General features: G+C 46.0%; 1 protein-coding gene across 1 annotated transcript; it reads left to right on the top strand.

Annotated features, from left to right (window-relative positions):
* The first annotated feature begins 218 nt into the window (after positions 1-218).
* Positions 219-23,264, top strand: HDC (histidine decarboxylase). The gene is made up of 12 exons (XM_082841785.1): positions 219-250; positions 2,751-2,923; positions 6,425-6,538; positions 7,556-7,678; positions 9,969-10,103; positions 10,353-10,496; positions 10,966-11,032; positions 11,897-12,059; positions 12,135-12,225; positions 17,767-17,865; positions 21,972-22,073; positions 22,209-23,264. Exons 1-12 carry the CDS (start codon positions 220-222, stop codon positions 22,950-22,952), a joined length of 1,986 nt encoding a protein of 661 aa, XP_082697911.1. The 5' UTR covers position 219; the 3' UTR covers positions 22,953-23,264.
* Positions 23,265-23,917: the final 653 nt, after the last annotated feature.

Genomic DNA, 23,917 nt, shown 5'->3' with positions numbered 1-23,917 from the left:
CTAGATCTCTGGACCAGCTAAAGTTGTGGTCACTGTTCCCAGCAAGGACTGGGGGGAGGAGGGGTGGAATTAATTAAACCTAGAGGAAGGGCCACTGAAGGGCGGAGCTAAGGTGGAAGAGAGGAGAACCCTTTAAATAAAGGGCGCACATGGGCTGCCCAGGAGCACACCCTCCACCTCCTCCGTGTTGTCGGTGAGAAGGAGCTAAGCCCCAGGGAGATGTTGGAGCCTGAGGAGTACAGAAGGAGAGGTGAGCACGGGCATCCCTGGCCCTCTTCCCTGCTGCCACTCTTGTAGGAACTGCTGCTTAGATTTTGGGGTATCTTTTTTTTTTTTTGCGGTACGCGGGCCTCTCACTGTTGTGGTCTCTCCCGTAGCGGAGCACAGGCTCCGGACGCGCAGGCTCAGCGGCCATGGCTCACGGGCCTAGCCGCTCCGTGGCATGTGGGATCCTCCCGGACCGGGGCACAAACCCGTGTCCCCTGCATCGGCAGGCGGACTCTCAACCACTGCGCCACCAGGGAAGCCCTTTGGGGTATCTTTTGACTGGAGTGTTAGAATTGCCTTCTGAGAGTTGGCTTCCACAAAATTTTTCCTGAGAAGGGAATGTGGGATCAGAGTTTAAAACTTTTCTCAACCTCTCTTTCATCCTCCCCCTCATACACCAACTCTCGTATGCGTCCACACTACTGTGCCAGCCTTTTCCTTTCTTCTTTCCCACGGAATAGGGGATTTGGGTTTCTGAAATACTAAATGGGTGCAGGGGGATTATTCATGTTCTGAAGTAGAAAAGGATTTCCCTAAGTCTTCTGCAGTCATGCAAAATCTCATCTTCCTTCCTCTTCATTTCTCTATGTGTGAATCTGTCTGTAGAGTTCTTTCATTTAGTCATTCATTCCATAAATATTTAAAGAGCACCTACTCTGTCTCAAGCCTTGTGTGATGAGCAAAACCAAATGGTTATCTTGTCTTCAGGCACGGCTGTCCTAAGAGGGAAAGTAAGTAGTTGCTTATAATTTCTCTCTCCATAAAGTTTTATATCCTCATCCCCTCTAGTAGGTTATTTTGCCTAAAATTTCTTTGCTGTAAGGCGTGGTCCCATGTTAAAATCCAACTTTTCCTCTCTTTCATCTACCCAGACATAACTCACTAAGTGGCTATCAGTCTTTTTTAAAAAAAAAAAAAACCTTTTTATTTTATATTGGAGTATAGCTGGCTAACAATGTTATGATAGTTTCAGGTGCACAGCAAAGTGACTCAGCCATACATATACATGTATCCATTCTCCCCCAAACTCCCCTCCCATCCAGGCTGAATGACTATCAGTCTTTACACTTCAGTGGACATTAGCTTATTCCATTGCTTTCCAAAGGCACTCAGCCGAGAGCTGATTTTATCGGCTGTGGATGTTTATCCTGTGAGTGGAACACAAAAACATTCCATGTAGTCCCTGGGTAAGTGGAGGGCTAGGTCCAGGGCTCTCAGAGCTCTGGAGGGATGCTGCTGCAGTTATGAAAGGCATCGGGCCGTTGGAGGGTTGGAGGAGAGCACAAAGAAGAGAGAAGGGTGCTGGAAGTTTTCACAGTTTTGTCTGGGACTGGTCCTGCTTATAAGAATTTTGCATGAGCTGATGCAGTTGGGAAGACATCGGCTTCCCTTTCCTTGTCTCTCTCGCTCTTTTGCAGGGGGAAAAGGAGGCTAGTGAGTACTAAGGAGGAATGATAGATATTGAGAGAGACACAGAGGGGGAGATGAACACACAGACACAGACACAGAGAGGAAGAGAAGCAATGAGAGAGAGAGAAAAAGAGAAAGAGATGAAGAGACAGAGGCTCTGAAGACAGAGACCCTTTCCTGGAGAAATGAAAGGGAAGAAAGAATAGACAGTTTGCAGTGGCTTCAAGTATTCGACTTGGCTGTTTTTCTTCCTTATTCTTTTATTCATTCATCTGATAAAATTTGTTGAGCATCTGAAAACTGTTCTAGGTACTGAGGTATTGGTGGAGGCAGAGCGAGGGAGATAAATTGGTTAAGACATGGCCCTGCATTTCCCCAAGATTTCAGGCTAGTGCAGGGTTCTTAGTCTGGGCCTGTGGTTGTGCTTTGGGGAGTCCATGAACCTCAGAAATTACACACAAAATTGTGTATATACAAGTCTACCGTTTTAATCAGATTCTCAAAGAAGTTCATGGGTCCAGAAATGTGGGGAATTACTGGTCCAGTGGGAATGGTGAACAAATACATTTTTTACCTTTTATCAGAACCTAGTGTGGGAGCTTGCCATCTGTGCCAACAAGGAGTATAGGGGGTGTGTGTGCGTGTGTGCAATTTCTGGATAGAAAGAGCTGCAGCGTTTCTACTGAATCTGTAAGGTGATGAATGCATAGACCCTCTGTTTTTTGAGAAGAAAAGAAAGGTGGGAGAGCTGATCAAGATTCATTTGGCAAAGGGAAGGGGAGGAAAAAGAAATCCTTTACTTTGTTGTTAGAGCTTGATGCCTTGGAGATTTTCCCTCTTATTCATTTATATAGAGTCACACACTCCCTCCATCACTCATTCACTCCTTTGCACACTTTTAAATTTTTTAATTGAAGACAAGCTGTCTGCTGGGGGTCAGACCCTCCACCATTCAGCCCATGAATCCTTCTCCTTCTTCACCCAGTCTCCTGATCCCGATGCTAGGGCGACGGGCACACATTGGCCAGGCCCAGTCAGGGGACATGAGCCTGGCTTCTCTGCCTCCCTTGTAGGAAAGGAGATGGTGGATTACATCTGCCAGTACCTGAGCAGCGTGCAGGAGCGGCGGGTGACTCCGGATGTGAGGCCTGGCTACCTGCGGGCCCAGCTGCCCGAGAGTGCGCCTGAGGAGCCCGACAGCTGGGACAGCATCTTTGGGGACATTGAGCGAATCATCATGCCCGGGGTGAGACGCAGTCACCACAGGGTGATTCTGGATGTCGGGGTGTAGGTGGGGGGGGGGTCGATGGGCCTGGAAAGCCTTGGGTAACCCTAAGATAAGCCCTCAGCCCCTTGGCCACTGACATCCCAGACTGTCTTCTGGGCATATGAAGGGCCAGGACTTTGACTGAAGTTAGGTTTCTGGTGCCAGGGCTGACCTGTAGAGTTGGGTAGGGAGCAAGACGGAGTAAGGACTGCATCCCAGGGCCTGTCTGACAGAAGGGTGGAAGTCGGATGGGATGAGGTGAGTAGTGAAGATTGGGCCCGAGGGGGAAGGACGAATGTGAGAAGCAAGATGGAGAGAGGAGGTGGGAGATGGTCCCTGAAGCCCCCGTTGGCAGAGCCAAGGAACTCTCCTACAGAATCCTGAGACGTGCCAAAGGGAAGGAGGGAAGCCAAAGCACACCTCTCCGAGGGTACCCCGGTTGTCAGGTTGGGTGGGCCGGGAAGCTGAGCGAGTTCTGGTCAGCCCCCTCCTTTCTCCTCCATGAAGTGGGAACCCCGTCCTTCCTAACCAAGGGAGGTCTCCTGATTGAACTGCTTTTCAGGAGTAGGAAGGAGCTTTCCCTGAATCATCTATACTCTCAGTGACAAGGGGCATAGCCTGGTGACAGTGCTAGTGGGGCCAGGGAACAGACAGAGGCTGGCTGAAGCCTGGGGCTTGTGCTGAAGCTGCCGTGTGCTGTGACAATGTCCCCGACCACCAGGAGCTGGGCCAGGCGCTCCTGCTGAAAGTGCACCATCCTCCTCTCACGGAAGGGCTGCCTTTTATTGTGCTCCACGCCACGTGCCAGGCACTGTACTAGCCACATGGTAGACTGGCTTGTTTTATCCCCAAATGACCTTACGATCCATGTTTTATGAAGAAACTGAGGCTCAGAGAAGTTAGTTGTCTTCCCAGAGTCACAGGTCTCCCTGCTTGGGGCACTGGTGTCATGAACCATGTGTGTCCAGCAGCTCTTCCCCAGGATGACTTGATATTTGCTCCCATCATCCCCAAAGAGCTTTGGACTTAGATGTGACAGAAATACACCTGGAGGTGGGGGTGGGGGGGATATTTCTGTTTTCTTTCAAACACAGACAGAAAGTGATGGTAAGTTTGTACAAAGCCAAATATTCATCTCTCTGACCATTCAGCCTATTTTGTAAGCATATTTTGAAATTTTTGGTATCAGTAAAACTCTACCAGGGAGGCTAGCTCCGCAATAAGATTATCTCATGGATTTCATTCTGTAAAATGTAATCTGTGGAGGGGCCAACCGTAATTTGGTAGTGAGACTGAAAGCAGCTGTCAGAAGAGATGGAAATGAGCTGATTCATTTGACTGAAAGAAATTCCAGCAGTTGCTGGGGGTGCAGTTAAAGAGGCTCATTTCTGGACCAGGAGGTCTGTCTGTTTTGATAAGCATTCCTCTGGCTTATCTTATCTTATGTATCTTATTAGAACAGACAATTGCCTCTTGATAGGACCAGGAGGTGGAAGTCCTTCTCTGGGGTTTCCAAAAAACTGTCACTAATCACATCAGTAATGAAGACCCAATCTTTCATCTCATCTCTCAGGCTGCACCAGCCTCTGAGAGTTGGCCTGAAAGCCGTTGGCCCTTTGCTTTCTCATTAGGGTCAGCGCCTCCTTTAAAACTGGATTAATTTTCCCCTCCATGCCACCTCCTAGACACAAGGAGAAGAAAAACTGTCTTTTTGCTTTAATTCCAACCCTGGTTAGAGAAACCCCACCTACTCTTAATGAGGGAGGGAGAGTAGAGCAAGGGGAGAAGGCAGGGTGCCACCCTGCTTAGGTGCTGGGCTGCAGAGTCAGGCAGCCCTGGGTTTCTGACATCTGTCCCTATGAGGTATATGTGATCATGGGGATGCTGTCTCTCTCCACCAGCCCCAACTGTTATCTGTAAAACAGGGATAACGTTAGAACCTACCTAATAGGAGTGCTGTGAGAATTAAACAAGATAAAGCATAGAAAGTGGAAGATATTGTCATTACCTATGACGCTGCCGTCTGCCTGGTGAAGGTTGGAGGACGAGGTCTGATTATCTAAGAGTCAAGTCAGGATATGTGATATGTCCATCACCATGTGATTAGCTTACCGTTAACATTAGTGCTTTACATTTTACAAATTTCCTCCCAGGCTGATCCACACAACAACCCCAGGAGACAGGATTTATTTTATGATGAGAAACTGAGGTTGAGAGAGGTACAGGGGAGGATCCTGGTTTTATGAGGTGGGGATTGGATGAAAAATTTGGGACCCGCCCCCTTAAGAAAAAAAATTAAGAATGGATCTTGAAAGAGACCCATGCAAACATGGGACCTTGACGCTTACGTTCATTAGCTTCACAATAAGTCTACGGGGTCACACAGCTGGTTACGGCAGGGGTAGGACTGGAACCTGTGTCCTTGGGCTTAAATCTTATGCTCCTTCTACCATACACACTGTCCAGGACACTGTCCTTGCTCTTAAAGGGTTAAAGGGATTTGTGTACACGAAATAACTCGATAATACACTAAAATGTTATCTCATGAGTTCTCAGTAGCGTGAAACATCTGGAATGAGAACATTCCATGGGCTCGGGGGAAGGGATCAAAGGCAGACGGGGACCTGGGGAAGGGTTCATGGAGGAATTGAATATTTAGTGGCTTTCTAAGAGTTAGCAGATTTTGGAAGGTCCCATCTGTATGAGAAGTGCCTTCCTGTCAGGGGACACAGCTTTGCTCAAAGACATGAACGCAGATACGAACAGGGTATGATTATAGAACAGTGAGATGAAGCCAGATTAGATAATCAGTGAGGCCAATGAGCCACCGAAAATGTTTCTGAGAGCAGTCGTAGGAGGCCCTTCCTGTCCTCGGGCCCCTCCTTTCATCCGGTTAATCTAACTGTGGGCTCAAGGGTTAACCTGGAGGCAGTTTCCCATGCCCTTGGGCTGGTACTTCTGTCTTCTAGTCTCCTCTCCCCATCCCCACTGGGAAGCTAAGGACAGCTTTGAACCCAGGCGCACTGTCCCTCTGCAAGAGTGCATGCCCAAAGAACTCTGGATACTTTTTGCAAGAGACTGGATGAGACAAGCAACCTGCTCTTCCAGAGCTCACAGTCTCCCCTTCCTCTTATTACTGGGTAGGAGCAGTGCGGGGGGTAAGCTTTGGAGACTAATGCAAACACTACCCAGAATCCACAACTCTAATTCCCATAGCAATTTTCATCTTGCATATTCCCTTCTGGTCTCTGCGTGTGTGCAAAGCTCCACTGATGAACTAGCTCAGAATGTGGGAAACGTGGGTGGCAAGAACACTGTGATTATGCCTTACTTTTAGGGATTTGTGCCACTTGTTGGTTGTCTTAAAAGTGTCAGCCAGTCTCTAGAGTGGGTGCTGCCCCTTGCCAGGGAGGGTCTCTTGAAGAGGAAAGCCTCCGGTAGCTGCCCCTGGTGCCACCCGTGTACATGCTCTGCTTCCAGGTGGTACACTGGCAAAGCCCCCATATGCACGCCTACTACCCAGCTCTCACCTCTTGGCCATCACTGCTGGGAGACATGCTGGCTGATGCCATCAACTGCTTGGGATTTACCTGGGTGAGTAACCATGGCTGCAGCTATAACCAGTGGAAAAGGGGACATGGCAGGAAGTGAAATCCTGGGGCAGACATATTTTGTCCAGATCTCTGAACAGGGTTTCAAGTTAAATATTAACAATGGCTACATTACTTGAGCTTAAGCTTTATAAAAACGATCTCATCTTATTCTTCAACCCTGTGAAATTATGAGTAGTGGCCCCATTTTGTAGGGGCGAATTAAGAAATGAAGGCTTAAGTAATTTATCTCTCCAAGACCACATAGTTCATGAGACAGAGATGAGATTTGGACCAAGATCTGGTTATTGCCACAATTTGTTACACTCTCTAAACACTTTGGTGCCTGTGGGTACAACCTTCCCCTTGCTCTTGTCTTTGAGGGGTTAGGGATATGCCCTAAGGCTTCCCTTAATAACCCCTTAAGCACCAATCAGCTTTAAATTGTGCCACAAGCCTCCTAGAACAGCTCTCTATTTTAAGCCTGAACTGTTATAGGATGTGTGTGTGTGTGTGTGTGTGTGTGTGTGCGCGCGCACGTGCGTATGTGTGTGTGTGTATGTGTGTGTGTGTGTGTGTGTGTGTGTGTGTGTGTGTGTGTGTAGGGGTGGGTGGGTGGAGTGGGTTGGAAGCTGGGAGACTTGCTATCTTTTCCGGGAGGAAGTGCTTTCTTTCTTAGTCTTAAAACTTCCCCCTGGCCTTTAGAATGCTTTCCAGCTGGGTATTTTAGGGACTTTGGGGGCCAAGTGGAAGCAATCATTTCTAGGACTGTTTTTCCATCAGGCCTTGGAGTCACAGGAGAATCCACCTCATTGAGGATGGCATGAACCAAAGCCCCACATTCTTTCCCCTTTCTGGTTTGGCAGAGGATGAAGGCGCCACAGGATCTAAAAGTGACGCCTTCTCCAGGGACAAGACAGGCCTGGGGAGGGTCAAAGCAGAGACGGATGTGTTTCTGGGGCTGGTGGGGACATCTTGGTGCCCTGGGGCACTCCAGATGACATTGCTTTCCCTCTTTCAGGCTTCCAGCCCTGTGTGCACAGAACTGGAGATGAATGTCATGGACTGGCTGGCAAAAATGCTGGGACTTCCAGAGCACTTCCTGCACCACCACCCTGGCAGCCAGGGGGGAGGCGTCTTGCAGGTGCGTCCATTGGCAAAGCTCCTCCTAGCATAGGGACTAAGTAGGGAAAGATAAGCCAAACTTGCCCGGGTGATTCTCATGTTTTCCATGGAGTTTCCCCCATGTCACTCACACCACCACCGTCCCTGCCAGCACCATCACCATTACCATCATAACTCTCATGACTGACACCAGCATCACCGATGCCACCAGCTCCACCACAGTCCCCACTCCCACCTTTGCTGCCACTACCATCTTGACTTCCATTGCCTTTATACCATGGCCATGACTGTCTCCACTCTTCTTTTAGTTTTTCTTTGAAAAAAATTAAAAAGTCAACACATTATCACATTTCTAGTATTACTTGATTCAAGTTTCTTAGTTTATAATCTGACATCTCCCCTCTCTTGTCCCATTTTCCACCTTATGGTAAGTAGAAAAGAGAAGGCAAGTAGAGACTTCTTTCCCTCCCTCTTAGGTCCAGGAGATTTTTGGCAGTGAGAGAAATTAACAATATAGATTGATGTATCTTATAATCCTGTCTTTTGAGTATCTGTCAAATGACAGTTGTTCAAATATTTCTTTTGTTATCAAGAGTAGTGCAGCATAGTGGAGCTTGAGGGGTGCTTCCTGTAGACCGTGCACATTGTTAGGTACTTTTGCATCTATAAACCCTTGCAATTCATGAGGGTTTGGTTCTGAGACCTTTGAGAACCCCCAGATTCTTGAATTATTCTGTAATGTGTAATTTTCTTGATTTTATGATATATAAGATAGAGAAATAATAATAATTCCTTCAAAAGGTGGACGTGAGGATTCAAAGATTTCTTCTATTAAAAAAAAATAGCCATGCTGCCCTGAGATGAGAACTGGAAAGTTTGCTGGGCCCATTTGCTAGCTAAGTGACTCCCTCTCTCACTCCAGTCTTTTACCAAGATTAAAATCTGACCCTCACAAGAAAGACAAATTACTGCATGTTGTGGACCTTCTGGGTTGTTAGCAGATAGTTATAGCTTCAAATATTATATCTGGAAAAACATGCTAAATGCCTGCTGGGCACGATCTTGCTTTTCATCTAATTATCTCGAGAACCCTGTAGGTAAATAGTGTCATCCCCAATTTTTGAAATAAGAGCACTGAAGCTCAGAGAAGTTAAAAACTTGCTCCAGGTCACACAGCTGGTGAGTGGAAGAATGAGGATTCAAACCTGACCCTGTCTAAATCCAAACCATGCTTTCTCCTGTATCCATCAGCCACATGAACTTGGTTTAGTTCTGTAACCTCTCTGAGCATCACTATTCTCATAGGTAGACAGGAATCACAAGTGTCGCAGGTTTGATAAGGAGCAAATGCGATAGCAGAAAGTGTTTTGTGAACTGTGAATAGCTGTACAGATGGAAGGTGGTCTTATTATATTATTATTACTATTCTGCTGGCTTCCTTATTGTGGAGTAATTTTCAGCCACTGAATATCTTGTGGAATCTGGTCTATAGCATTTCCTGTGACACGGTCTCTAGGCTTTTCAGCAGGGAGCAATCAGCTGTAGGTCACCTAAGGATTTCAAGAAGCAAAGACACCAAAGACTGAGCAAATGAATGATGAGAAACCATCAAGATTTCTGTGAAGTTGCTGAGGTGGCCCCCAGGATTCCCACAATCATGGCCAGAGCAAAATCCTACCCAACCCTTTTTTGGTTAATCAATACTCCCACTCTGGTAGGCAGCTAAAGGGATGCTCTCTATTTTATAAATGGAAACGAGCCTTCTGGAGGGGCAATATTAGCTCAAGGTCACAAGAGCCATCGGCAGCAAAACTGAGGGCAAAGTTATCTCTCAAGTAGGCCAGGACCCTCTCTCTCTGGGATATCTCTGTGGAAACAAACTCCATTTCCACACCTAATACATTGAAAGTTCTTTTTTTTTTTTTTAACATGGGGAGCGAACATATCTACAAGCAGACTTGTATCTAGCATTCTCTGAACGTTCTCTTTTTGGTCTTTGTGGCCTAATAAAGATGTTGAAAATTTGCTTTCATTACTTCCCTGAAAATTATAGGAGAGGGAGGTGTCCCAGGAATGCATAGGAAGTTGTGAATGTAGAATGTACAATAGGCATGTGAGCTGGGGGGAAGGGCAACTCCTTAGGCAGGAGCTGTGTACTTCCTCAGGAATAGCTATTGAACACACACACACACACACACACACACACACACACACACACACACACACACACACACACCCCTACAAAACCTGGGGCAGTTGCCAAGGGATTACATTGAGAGGCTGCCACTGGGAACCTTCTTCCATTGCAGAGCACAGTCAGTGAGTCCACCTTGATCGCCTTGCTGGCAGCAAGGAAGAACAAAATCCTAGAAATAAAAGCGTCTGAGCCCGGGGCGGATGAGTCTTCCCTGAATGCCCGGCTTGTTGCCTATGCCTCCGACCAGGTGAGTTGCCCAACATAAGCCAAACCTTCAGGTAGGGCTTGGCTTCTGGAGTCTTAGTCCTCGAGTGATTTCCCTGTAGACATGAGCCCGCTGGGTTCAGGGCAGCCCAGGCCTCAGAGGTTGTCCAAGGATCCCTGGAGGAAGACAAACGTCAAATGCTGTGTTTGCTTCCCTTCGTCTGGTTTCAGCAGTTTCTGGGAGTGCTCATTCCAGGATGACTCTGCTAACAGCTTTCCATTGTCATTCTAGGCCCACTCCTCGGTGGAAAAGGCTGGTTTGATTTCTCTGGTCAAGATGAAATTTCTGCCTGTGGATGACAACTTCTCACTCCGAGGGGAAGTTCTTCAGAAAGCCATCGAGGAAGACAGAGCGCAGGGCTTGGTGCCTGTCTTTGTAAGTCAGACCATGTTCTGAGCTTAGAATGATAGAGCTGGGAGGTGAGGAAGGAGTTTTGTCAGAATTCAGGTAAGTAACGTGCTGCAAACAAGAGCAGAAAGGTCCTCAAATACAGTGTCTTACAAATTATGAGTTAGTGTGCTAGGAAATAAATTTTGTGGGTCAGAACCAACATTAAAAGAAGAAGAAGAAAAAAGGAATAGGACGGAAAATATGAGAGTACGTTCCTGTGTTGAGAATATGCATTGTTTGGTAAAACTTTTATTTCAGATACACGTGTGTATGTCCTAGGTTGCTATACAAAATGTATTTCTTACTGTGGGTCATGGTAAAATACAGTGTGAAACATACCCTGTTCTAGTGGAATGGGTGGGGTTGATAATATCTGTGAAGAAATCTTTTTTTTCAGGCCAAATGTGTCACACGAGCCCACCTTCCCATGTTAACTTCCTCTGTTTTCCTCCAGGTCTGTGCCACACTGGGGACCACTGGGGTCTGTGCATTTGACCGCCTGTCAGAGCTGGGCCCCATCTGTAAGTGTCTGCCCTGTCTGGCTAGGAAGACAAGTAATGAGTTTTAAAATGTTCCCTAGAGCAAGAACCTGGAAGCAGTTCAGTGCAATTCTCTGGTCCCTCCGTGGTCAATGCACAGAGCGTAGGAAGAGCCACCAGAGGTCATGAGTATCTTCTTCCAGGTAGCCAGGTCACTGCTTTTCCCAGTGGTGGGACCAAGGGTTAGAGCTGACCCCCTTGCATCCTGTCCTCAGAGGCAACAGTGGGAGGACCTCAGGTCTCTCACTCTCTCACTTGTATGTTGAAATCTGCTTAAAGCAGGACATATCTGAAACACAGGGTGAGTGAGTCATAGTGGAATATTTTCTAGTCTAGGCTGAGAAAATGAAAATGAAAAGGTAGGGTAGGGGAAGCCACGGGGTGAGGGGGAGATAAAGGCAGAAAAGAAACCCAAATGTGATTGTTCAAAATCCTCAAGCGAGAAACCCACTAGGAAAGAGAGACACCCGCTCTCTAACATTTGTATTAGATGCATTAACATTGCTCTCTGGGCCAGTGGTAAGTTGGTTTCTGTTCCGGAAAGCTCTGGGTGGAGGCCAAGAGGGTGTCGACCCTCTGGTCGGTGAGAGAAAAGGCCAGGGTGAGGCTCTGTAGGCTCTCCCTGCAGGGGTGGCCGTGCCTCACTCAGCCCCACTCCTTGCACTGACACCCTCCCCCCATGTCCACATGCCTCCGTGTCTCATTCAGCCATGGGCATCCTTTCCCAGCCCTTCCCTTGCAGCCCCCCAGCTGGATGGGCCAGAGAAGAGATGCCTTTTAGCTGGCTGGTGGCAACCCACTCCCACCCCCAGTGCCACCCCCAGTAGGTGATGTTTGCCTCCTCAGGTGCCAACGAGGGGCTGTGGCTCCACATCGATGCTGCCTACGCAGGCACTGCCTTCCTGTGCCCTGAGTTCCGGGGGTTTCTGAAGGGCATCGAGTACGCCGATTCCTTCACCTTTAATCCTTCCAAGTGGATGATGGTGCACTTTGACTGTACTGGGTTCTGGTGAGTGTGGCAGCCAAGCTCCCAGCCTGTGGGGAAGCCATCCTCAGCTACTAATGCCCATTTGGCATCCCACAGGGTCAAGGACAAGTACAAGCTGCAGCAGACCTTCAGCGTGAACCCCGTCTACCTCAGGCACGCCGACTCGGGTGCGGCCACCGACTTCATGGTGAGTGGCCAGGAACGGGCAGCACGGCGGCCTCTGAGACGGAAACGGCCTGAGTCTGATGAGGGTCTCCTTCCCTCATACGATGAGCCCATCCCATAATATTGCCACTGTGTACCTTTGGTTTCAAGCTGTGCCTAAGCATATAGAATGAAACCCAGAAAACTTTAAAAACCCTAGAGAATGAAAACAAACTTTGAGGTAGGATGCAAGTTTCCTGAGTATTTGTGGCATTTAAAAATTCTCCCAATTCCCTTCTGCCTCTGTCCTGGATAATCTTCTCTGCTCACTCCCTAACAGCAGGGCAGGATGGAGAATTTCCATGGATAGGAAAAGAGGCTCCTTCCTTAAACTGTTTTCATCCTTTTGTCCCCATCGAGTCCCCATCGTGGGAGGCTCCACAGTGGGGATGGGCAATAGTTATCCTTCCCGAGGTTCTAGATGCCTCCAAGCATTCCTGCCTTGCCCACTAGCTGCACCTCAACCTCTAGACCCTGCCCACATTCTCAATCTGTACTATCTCTTGGGGAAACAACTTCTTCAGGTTTACTCCTCAGTTTGAAGATGAGCCCTTCCTTTAATTGTAGGGGAGACAGGGATGTAAACTAATAAGTTACATATAACATGGTCAAGGCTAGGCAGAGTGAGACGAGCTTGATTTGGAATTCCATACCAGCAGTGGGCTTTTGGGAGTCATAGTGGACCTCTCTCAGCCTTGACTTTCTCATCTGCAAAATGGGCATGGTGGCACTGATTTCACAGGGTATTGTGAGGCTGCAATGGGAACATACATGTAGATCACTTCTTACTGGGAATGTGGTACATGCTTAATAAATGGTAGGTGTGATATTTCTAAAAGCTCTACTTTTAAGCTGCAGAGATTCGTTATACAGCGAAGAGGTTAAAAACACAGATGAACTGTGTTTGAATTCTGGCTCCTCCATTTATTAACTTGTGTGGTCTTGGGCAAATGGCTTAAGCTATTTAGGTTTTCTCATCTCTAAAATGAGGGTGATAATAACAGTACTAGCTTCTTAGTTAGGCTTGCTGTGAGGAATAAATGAATTAATACAGTGAAGCACAGAGAGCAATGTCTGCCATCTGGGAGTCATTCTTTGTGAAGAGATGGTTCTGTCTTCTCTCCTTGGGCTAAAGTTTCTTGCCCTTTTTTAGTCCTAAAATAATCACTGCATCATCTCTTGATTATATTGGTCATTCTCCCTCAGACCAGTTCACACTTTCTTTAGATTTTTGTTTTTAAAGCTTTTTTATTGGAATTTCAGGCAGTAAGCTTGTAGTGGTTGGGGAGGACCCTCCAAAGGTTGATAAAAATAGAAGAGTAATGGTTCTTTCATCTCCACTGCCCTGTCTGATGGGTTTTCAGCACTTTTTGAATTAAAGAAATTTTCACAGCAGCCCAAGGGCCAGATATCTTTAGGGATACTTCTAGGTTTCTCCCCTGAGTGTGAAACAATGTCCATTTTTCTTTTCTTTTTTTAAAGTTAATTAATTTATTTTTGGCAGCATTGGGTCTTTGTTGCTGTGCACGCGCTTTCTCTAGTTGCATCGAGCGGGGGCTACTCTGTTGCAGTGTGTGGGCTTCTCGTTGCGGTGGCTTCTCTTGTTACGGAGCACGGGCTCTAGGCACGCGGACTTCAGTAGTTGTGGCTCGCCAGCTCTAGAGCACAGGCTCAGTAGTTGTGGTGCATGGGCTTAGTTGCTCTGCGGCACGTGGGATCTTCCCGGAGCAGGGCTTGAAGCCGTGTCCCCTGCATTGGCAGGTAGATTCTTAACCACTGCACCACCAGGGGAGCCCAATGCCCATTTTTCTATAAGTGAACTTGGATCATCGTAACTTAAGAGCATTTTCTTCCCTTGGCCCATTTTGGATTTTATGTTACTTTTTTGTGTTTTTGTTTTTTGTCCGCAACAGTCTCTCAGGATCTTTTTGTGGTTCATTCCCATCAGTTTGGAGATTTTACAGTGCTCTCTCTCTTCCAGATCACTTATAAAAATATTAAATTATACTTTTCTTAGCACTGGTCCAGAATGTGCTACTTTATCTTTTCCTTCCCTCACCTCTAATCCTATGGATTTAATTTTTAAGTCTCAAAGAAACTCCTAGAAAACTGAAGCTGCTGTCTGTTATGATCCTGGGGGTCTTCACTGCTACTTTGCCCCTTGCTCCAAGCTCTTTTTCACCCAGGTGGCTGAAGCTTTAAATAAAAGCCCAGCCAGGGCTTCCCTGGTGGCGCAGTGGTTGAGAGTCCGCCTGCCGATGCAGGGGACACGGGTTCATGCCCCAGTCCGGGAAGATCCCACATGCCGCGGAGCGGCTGGGCCCGTGAGCCATGGCCGCTGAGCCTGCGCGTCCGGAGCCTGCGCGTCCAGAGCCTGTGCTCCACAACGGGAGAGGCCACAACAGTGAGAGGCCCGCGTACCACACACACACACAAAAAAGCCCAGTCATTTTGAGATGAGCCAGAAATAGAGCAGCATCCTGGGAGAGAAGACTTAGGGACTTCATCCCTTGGGCCCTGGAGCCACCTAAAATCAGGGCTAGATTCTTCTGACATCAGGAAGCTCCCTCACCTCCCCCCAACTAGTGGAGGGGGAATTGTCTTGTTCTTGGCTGTGAGACCGGCAAAACCTTGAAAGGATGCAGAGGAGACTTGGGAATGGCTTGAGTTAATGAAGAGCCATGTCCAAATTTCCTGTTCCAGCAGAAAAATATCTGCTAGAACCACCCTGCTGGGTCAGCATGGAATGGTTTTGGAATACTGACAAGAGGAACAGCTGGGGATATGGTCAGACTGTAAAGAAATCAAAATTAAAATCATCTCTGCCTCTCATTTAATTGGCTTGTGAATTATTGTAGTCAATTGGCCATAACCATCTGGAAAACAATGTTTTCAGAGGCCACTATTATCCATTCATTAGTCTCCATCTGGAGTGTCCATCTAACAAAGGGTGGAGTTGACGCTCTCCCTGTTACAGGGAAAAGAAAGCCCCCATGCTGGTCCTCAGCCCTGGAGTTTTTTGCTTGGAAATCCAAGGCTTAGTGCTTGATATAGAGAAACATTGTCCATCAACAATGTTGATGTTGGACAAGGGGTCATGTCCAAACTGTGCCTGGGTCAGGAAACTGGGACAAAGAATGAAGGTGTGCACAGTTTTGAGGATTAGGCAATCCTGTGGAGGAACAGATAAATATTCGATGGGAAAAATATTTATTTTTTGTCAACAGAAATTGTGGTGATGCTTTCTGACATTTGAGGAAGAGGTCATTAGAAATCACACTACTCATCAGAATAATTGCAAATGTGTGCTAAACCCTTTGCTCTGTTTACAGATCAGAGAAATCGATTTGGAATTGGTTTGAAAATTTTCAGACCTTTGGTGCCCGAAACCTTGAACTTTAAGCTCTGTTGAATTTGGTCATCAGGAACAGAGAGTCAGTTTTAGTCTAACAAAGGCCGAGATATAGATGTTTATTTGCAGTCTGAGGGCTGGTGTCCTCCTGAGGGCATAGAACGTCACAGGAAAAATAAGGTCAGGACAGAGAAATTAAATAATAATCATCTTGGTTCTAGGCAGAAACACCATTGTGATTTGTGGCTCACATTTTTATCATCTAAATAGCCAGGACTGACTGACAACTTCCTGTGAAGCTCTTCACCCTGGTTCTCCTCACACCACATCCCTGGAGGTGCTGTTCATTCTTTGTCTCACGAGGAGCCAGTGAGGCGGCAATGCTCAAGTAAGAGGTAGAGATGGAGGAGAAACCCAGGTCTGTGAGGCTCCAGCATCTGAGCTCCTGAACCCTATACTTTACATTTTTGTGGGGAAGAGAAATCAAACTCTATTTTCTGCTATTCAAGGTAGATTAGGTTCTTTTAGAGAAAAAACGTATTGCCCCTATCTTGAATTTCAGCCTGGAATGAAATTTTTTTTTTTACATCTTTATTGGAGTATAATTGCTTTACAATGGTGTGTTGGTTTCTGCTTTATAACAAAGTGAATCAGTTATACATATACATATATCCCCATATCTCCTCCCTCTTGTGTCTCCCTCCCACTTTCCCTACCGCACCCCCTCTAGGTGGTCACAAAGCACCGAGCTGATCTCCCTGTGCTATGCGGCTGGTTCCCACTAGCTATCTACCTTACGTTTGGTAGTGTATAAATGTCCATGTCTCTCTCTCGCTTTGTCACAGCTTACCCTTCCCCCTCCCCATATCCTCAAGTCCATTCTCTAGTAGGTCTGTGTCTTTATTCCTGTCTTACCCCTAGGTCCTTCATGACATTTTTTTTCTTAAATTCCATATATATGTGTTAGCATACGGTATTTGTCTTTCTCTTTCTGACTTACTTCACTCTGTATGACAGACTCTAGGTCTATCCACCTCATTATAAATAGCTCAATTTCGTTTCTTTTTATGGCTGAGTAATATTCCACTGTATATATGTGCCACATCTTCTTTATCCATTCATCTGATGATGGACACTTAGGTTGCTTCCATCTCCTGGCTATTGTAAATACAGCTGCAATGACTCTTTTTGAATTATGGTTTTCTCAGGGTATATGCCCAGTAATGGGATTGCTGGGTCATATGGTAGTTCTATTTTTAGTTTTTTAAGGAACCTCCATACTGTTCTCCATAGTGGCTGTATCAATTTACATTCCCACCAACAGTGCAAGAGTGTTCCCTTTTCTCCACACCCTCTCCAGCATTTATTGTTTCTAGATTTTTTGATGATGGCCATTCTGACCAGTGTGAGATAATATCTCATTGTAGTTTTGATTTGCATTTCTCTAATGATTAATGATGTTGAGCATTCTTTCATGTGTTCGTTGGCAATCTGTATATCTTCTTTGGAGAAGTGTCTATTTAGGTCTTCTGCCCATTTTTGGATTGGGTTGTTTGTTTTTCTGTTATTGAGCTGCATGAGCTGCTTGTAAATTTTGGAGATTAATCCTTTGTCAGTTGCTTCATTTGCAAATATTTTCTCCCATTCTGAGGGTTGTCTTTTCATCTTGTTTATGGTTTCCTTTGCTGTGCAAAAGCTTTGAAGTTTCATTAGGTCCCATTTGTTTATTTTTGTTTTTATTTCCATTTCTCTAGGAGGTGGGTCAAAAAGGATCTTGCTGTGATTTATGTCATACACAAAAATAAACTCTAAATGGATTAAAGACCTAAATGTAAGGCCAGACACTATCAAACTCTTAGAGGAAACCATAGGCAGAACACTCTATGGGATGAAATTTTTAAAGCAGCATTTAAAGCAAAGTGTCTTCTCCTTGGTCCAGGGTCATGGACTTGGTTTCTACCTGTGCTGCCCTTGGACAAGGGTTTGGTCACATGACGAGGTAGCCTTTGTGTATCTTGCCTTGGCTTCTCCTTAGCAACAGCCTCGGGCATCATGGTGACACTGTGCATCCCTGGAGGGCTGTGCAGACAACAGATGATAAAGCTCAGGAGTGTGTGTGGGAGGAGCAGGGGTCCCTGTCTCTAACCATGGCACTGTGCTCCTTTGTTCTAGCACTGGCAGATCCCCCTGAGCAGGCGGTTTCGCTCTATTAAACTCTGGTTTGTGATCCGGTCCTTCGGGGTGAAGAATCTTCAAGCGCACATCAGACATGTATGTAGTGGGCAGGCCTTGGGAGGAGCCCAGGCTCGCTTTGTGGCCTGGTGGGGAGGAAGGCTGGTTTCTGCTCTGCAGACCTTTCCCGGGGGGATGTGTGATGTATGGCTCAGGTGCCTGGGCCTGTTTGTGAGCTCCCGGGACTTGATGATTCAGGGCAGCCGTCTGTTTGCTAGCTAGAGGATCACTGAGCCGAACATGACACTGAGGGCTGTCTGGTGTCTGTCCCCCACCTGACTGTCTCACCGTCCCTTCTGCTATCATCGAGCACTGGGGAGGGATGGCCCGAGAGCCTAGTTTGCAGAGAAGGAAATAGAAAATAAATCAAAGGGCAGCTTGTGGCCAGGGTAGGAGCCTATCTTTTAAAAAATTACTCTGATTGTCATGGCTATCTGAAAATTTTAGTCACTATTATGGTTATGCCAGAAACAGGGCTCGCCTGGCTTGGACATGTAGACCTGCAAGTCTGGAACAAACATCCCTGCATGATGTCAAGAGGTATTTACTGAAGGCATATTTGGTACAATTTATTTCAACTCAATTCAACCACACAATTATTGTGCTAGGAAAGAGACCCAGAGGTGAATGAGACAGGCACAGTCCCTCTGTCATAGGCTTCATGGAAGGGGTGGAACTTAACTAAGAATTTTGGTCAGCAGCAATTTTCTCTCATTTTTATGAGTGCCTATGAGAAAGACAAAGTTATTGATAAATACAAGAGGGTTACTCCAAAGATGTTGTCCTTTGTTCCTCTGCGTGTCTTTCCCTGGCCACATTTCCTCTAGGGAATTCCGTCCTCATTAAGTAAACACAAGGCCAAGTGCAGTGGTTCAATCAGTATGTATGATTGGCTTACTGTTGGTAACTTTACATTTGTTATCAACATCAAGGTGTTGGTTAACTGGATGTTTATCAATGAGTGGCTGTCACCCAGGGACATTAGGCATTTTTGCTCTCTCTCTATCCTCAGACTCAATACGGGAAGTAGGTAGCTGGGGGATGAGGTGCTGGAGGTTACAGGTTATCATCTGGTTCCAACTCAGGACTGGATATTCAACGTGCAGGTGCTGGCTAATTACCCTCATGCTGCCTCTCCCAACTCAAAGCCCTGAATTCCCATCGGCTCCCCTTCGCCTACACTAGGCCCAGACTCCTGGGCCCGGCTTTCGAGGACCCAGTTATCAGCCTCTAAGCTCAGGCTTCTCACTGACCCGTTCCAGCTCCATCCTCAGTGTGCCTCTGCACCTTCACCTGTGCATTGCCCTCTTGCATTGCCCTCTCTTCTCCAAATGTTGCTAGTGGATTAAGTTCCGCTTCTCCCAGGAGCTTCCCTGACTATTCCATCTGCCCTCATCTCTGCTTGCTCGGCATTCCTAGGACCACCTACTCAAGCACACCTACAAAACTGAGCTCTAAAAGCTACCAATGTCCCACAAGAGTAAAGGGTGGAACTAAAATGAAGTTGTTTGATGTGAGTTAATTTTATCTCTCCAGCTTGACCGCGATCATAATTATTTTTACTTGCACAGCGTCTTAAAGAAATAACGTATAGGGTTTCATTAGGTTCTTACAACAATGCTTGGGGCAGTCACCCTGATGAACCCCATTTTATGGATGAGGCTCAGAGATGGTAATTGCCCTGCTTAAGAGAGGAGGGCCTCCTTTCTTTACAGTTCTGGGCTATTTTCTATTATGTGAGCTCTTGAAAGTCATATAAAACCAAGTTGTGTATCTCCCTGTTATAGATTAGTGCTTTAGAGAATGGGATACGGGTTTGATTTTTTAGTTCTACCCTTTACTGTTTGGTGACCTTGGACAAATTATTTAAACTTTCCGTGTTTGCCTTCCTAATTTATAAAATGAGAAAATGATAATACCTCTCTCAAAGGTTTATGGTGATGATAAATAATACACATAAAGCCCTTACTTAGTGCAAGACCTAATATTCCACTAAGTACTCAAATATTTCCTATTCCCACTTCCTCTTCCTCCCCCTTCCCCTTTCCTCTTCTTCTTCTTCTCCTTTTCTCCTCCTCCTTCTCCAATTTTTCCTTCTTCTAATGATAATAATTCAGCATTGTCGTCACCACCATCTCCTATCACCTACAATAAAAGGGGTTTGTAAATTATTTTTTTAAAGACAGATAGTACATATTTTTGGCCTTGCGGGCCATATGGTCTCTGTTGTGAGTATTCAGGTCTGTCATTGTAGCACAAAAGCCGCCATACACAGTACATTAACACATAGGCGTGGCTGTGTTCCAAAGGACTTTATTTACAAAAATGGGTGTGAAGGAGGTGGGGCTCTATTTGGCCTGGGGGCTGCAGTTTGCCCGCCTCTGCCCTAGGATGGTACAGGGCACTGGTTGTAGCCCTGCTTTCATCTCCCATAAAGGTAGGTGGTTTCTGGTGGCGGGATGCTGCCTGTGCTCTTTTCTCTCTCCTCTGGCCCCTCTTCTCTCTTCTTGCCAAGAGCGTGTGTTACAGGAGACAACAGAGCATGGCAGGGGGTGTGCTTGGCGACCAGAGACCTGCATTCTGCCGCTGCTACCTTGGGGACGCCACTTTCCTTTGTCTCTTTCTAGAAAATGAAGAGGTTGAACAAAGATGACTTCTGGCTCTCTTTCCTTGCTCAGAAGTATCAGTTTCATGGTCTTTGGCTAGCCTGATTCTGGATCTGTACCTGAGATGTCTTACTCATGTAGACTTGAGAAACATTTACACAGAAAGATCTCACAATTGGCAGGACAGGATGGAAATGGGCCTGGAGGGAAGGAGGCACACGGAAGAATCATGACAAAATTAGAAAGTAAACTGCAAAAGTATAAAACAGTGAGAAAACATTTAGCAGGCTGCTTTCCCAGAGAGAGCCTTATGACTTGACAATGAAAAATGCTTAGGGTAGGGATTGGAGACCATTTTAAACAGACCATGCAGTGGAGAGAGAAAGTGGTTCTGGATCGGGTTTGTAGCAACTTGTTAGCTGAATCCTGTGACTTCTCTTGAAACAGAGTACCCAGTATGAGAACCAGGTGATAGCCATTACTTAGAAAATATTTTCTTGAGATCCTTCTGGATGCCTGGAGAAATTTTTAAAAATGAAAGAAAGGGCAAGTCCTGTCCTTGTTTAGTTAGTAATACTAAGTAAAAAAAATAGGAAATTAAAAAATTATAACTTCAGTGAAAGATTAATATGGTACAAAGCTTTAAAACATTTTTATTGTGGTAAAATATAGATAACGTAACATTTACAACTTGAACCATTTTTAAGCATACAATTCAGTGGCATTAAGTACACTCACAATGTGTGCAACTGTCACTGCTGTCTATTTCCAGAACTTTTCCCATCATCCCCAGCAGAAACTCTGTACTCATTAAACAGGTTTAAAGCCTTCTCCATGGTGTACATGGGTATGATATGTAAAAATATGTTCTTTGTGGAATGTCAGAAAAAAGGGGATGAGGGGCATTTGAGGTGAAAAGGTCTGAGAGGCAAGGGGAAGATGTCAACTTAGGATATGGGGGCAGGGCTGCTGACAGCTCACATGGTGCCTTTATGTACAGGAGAAACAAAAGTCTCTTCCTCTGAGCATTTGTAGCCCGTAAGAGGCACCTGGCTGGGAATGCAGAACCTGGGCTGGGTTGTGGCCCCTGCTAGCCCTCTTCGCTTGTCTGTAAGCCAAGATATGTGAAGCCGGGATATGAGGGCACATCCTTGATGGCAAAGCACATGTCTTCTGGGACTTCCCTGGTGGTCCAGTGGTTAGGGCTCCACGCTTTCACTGCCGAGGGCCCGGGTTCAATCCCTGGTGGGGGAACTAGGATCCCACAAGCCTTCTGGTTCTGGGAGTGGATTGAAAGAGGCCCTTGAGACATGAGTTCTCAAAGTGGAGCTAATGTGACAAGAAATAGGGAGCCATTGGAGGTTTTATAGTTTGGAATATGAGCAAAATCAAATGGAGAAGAAAATCAGGCAGAAGCCACTTAGGTCTCTTTGGTTCAGAGATGTGACTGGTTTAAACCCGTTTAACAGTGTGGAAGTTTACGCACGGTCGTCTCTTGCCTGTTATTAATCTCAGTTCTCTCGATGTTCACAATTCCAGGGTACTGAAATGGCTAAGTATTTTGAATCTCTGGTCAGAAACGAACCTTTCTTTGAAATTCCTGCCAAGAGGCACCTTGGCCTGGTGGTTTTTCGTCTAAAGGTAATGCCATCTTCCATCTCATGTGAAGGATGTTATTTGGTAATTTTCAGCCTCTTGGAAATGTAAATACTGGGCTTCTGGAGATGCTTACAGGGAATGTGATACAGACTTTACTTCTCTTTATCCTTCAAACAGGGTCCTAATTGCCTCACAGAAAGTGTGTTAAAGGAAATAGCTAAAGCTGGCCGTCTCTTTCTCATCCCAGCCACTATCCAGGACAAGTTGATCATCCGTTTCACTGTGACATCCCAGTTCACCACCAGGGATGACATCCTGAGAGACTGGAATCTCATTCATGATGCTGCCACTCTCATCCTGAGTCAGCATTGTACTTCCCAGCCTAGCCCTCAGGGGGGGAACCTCATCCCCCAAACCAGGGGCCCCAGAGCCTTGGCCAAGGAGCTGTCCTTTCCATCTGTCAGCAGGGCAGGAGATGACCCAGACCAGGCCAGGAAGATCATTAAGCAGCCTCCACATGTGGGAGCCAGTCCCGTGAGAGGGGAAGGCAGCTGCCACCTTGAAACCCTGCTGGACCCACTTGATGACTGCTTTTCAGAAGAGGCCCCAGACCTCACCAAGCACAAGCTGTCCTCCTTCCTGTTCAACTATTTGTCTGTGCAGAATAAGAAGGCAGTGCGTTCCCTCAGTTGCAACAGCGTGCCTGTAGGCGATCAGAAGCCACTGCCCACAGATGGCTCTGTGAAGAATGGCGGCTCCTGCCGGGTCAGAATCTTTTCTAGGTTTCCAGAAGAGATGATGATGCTAAAGAAAAGTGCCTTCAGAAAACTAATCAAGTTCTACAGTGTCCCCAACTTTCCTGAATGCAGTTCTCAATGTGGGCTCCAGCTGCCCTGCTGCCCTCTGCAGGCAACAGTTTAGACCAGGGGGTTCAGCCAGGGTCCATGAATGTGTTTCAGGGAGTCTCTGAAGCCCTCAAAATTGTGTGCTGAATTTATGTGCTTATGTTTATGTGCATTTTTCTTGGGAGAAAGCCAATGATTTCTTATCAGATTCTCATAGAAGTTCATGACCTATGATAGGATACAAATAGAGAATTTAAGCCAGCATGATCCAGAAGATTCCAGAACGCTGGTCAGAGAGAAAGGGTCTAGGGTGGTGTATTGACAGGCAGCTTCTGTGGTTTAGCTTGTGACATTGAAACTTTCAAGTTTCATGAAATATAATGTGGAAATAAATTGTGCTTGTCCCTGAAAAAAGCATATCCTGTGTCACTTAATTGACCGCTGAAATATTTGTTCTTCTTTTCCATTATGGTTTACTACAGGGTAAAATATAGTTCCCTGTGCTATACAGTAGGACCTTGTTGTTTATCCATTCTATATATAATAGATTGCATCTTCTAATCCCAGATTCCCAAACCATCCTCCCCCCACCATGCCTTGGCAACCACAAGTCTGTTCTCTATGTCTGTGAATCTGTTTCTGTTTCATAGATAAGTTCATTTGTGTCATATTTTAGATTCCACATACAAGTGATATCATATGGTATTTGTCTCTTTTTGACTACTTCACTTAGTATGATAATCTCTAGGTCTATCCATGTTGCTGCACATAGCATTATTTCATTCTTTTTTATGGCCGAGTAATATTCCATTGTATATATGTACCACATTTTTATCCATTCATCTGTCGATGGACATTCAGATTGTTTCTATGTCTTGGCTATTGCAAATAGTGTTGCTATGAACATTGAGTTGTATGTATCTTTTTGAATTATAGTTTAATCAGATATATGCCCAGGAGTGGGATTCCTGGGTCATATGGCAACCCTATTTTTAGTGTTTTGAGGAATCTTCATACTGCTTTCCATAGTGGCTGCACCAA

Source organism: Leucopleurus acutus (genome assembly GCF_964270905.1).
Source record: "Leucopleurus acutus genome assembly, chromosome: 1".
Lineage (NCBI taxonomy): Eukaryota > Metazoa > Chordata > Mammalia > Artiodactyla > Delphinidae > Leucopleurus > Leucopleurus acutus.
Note: the sequence above shows the minus strand (reverse complement) of the source record. Positions and strands in the feature narration are given on the sequence as shown.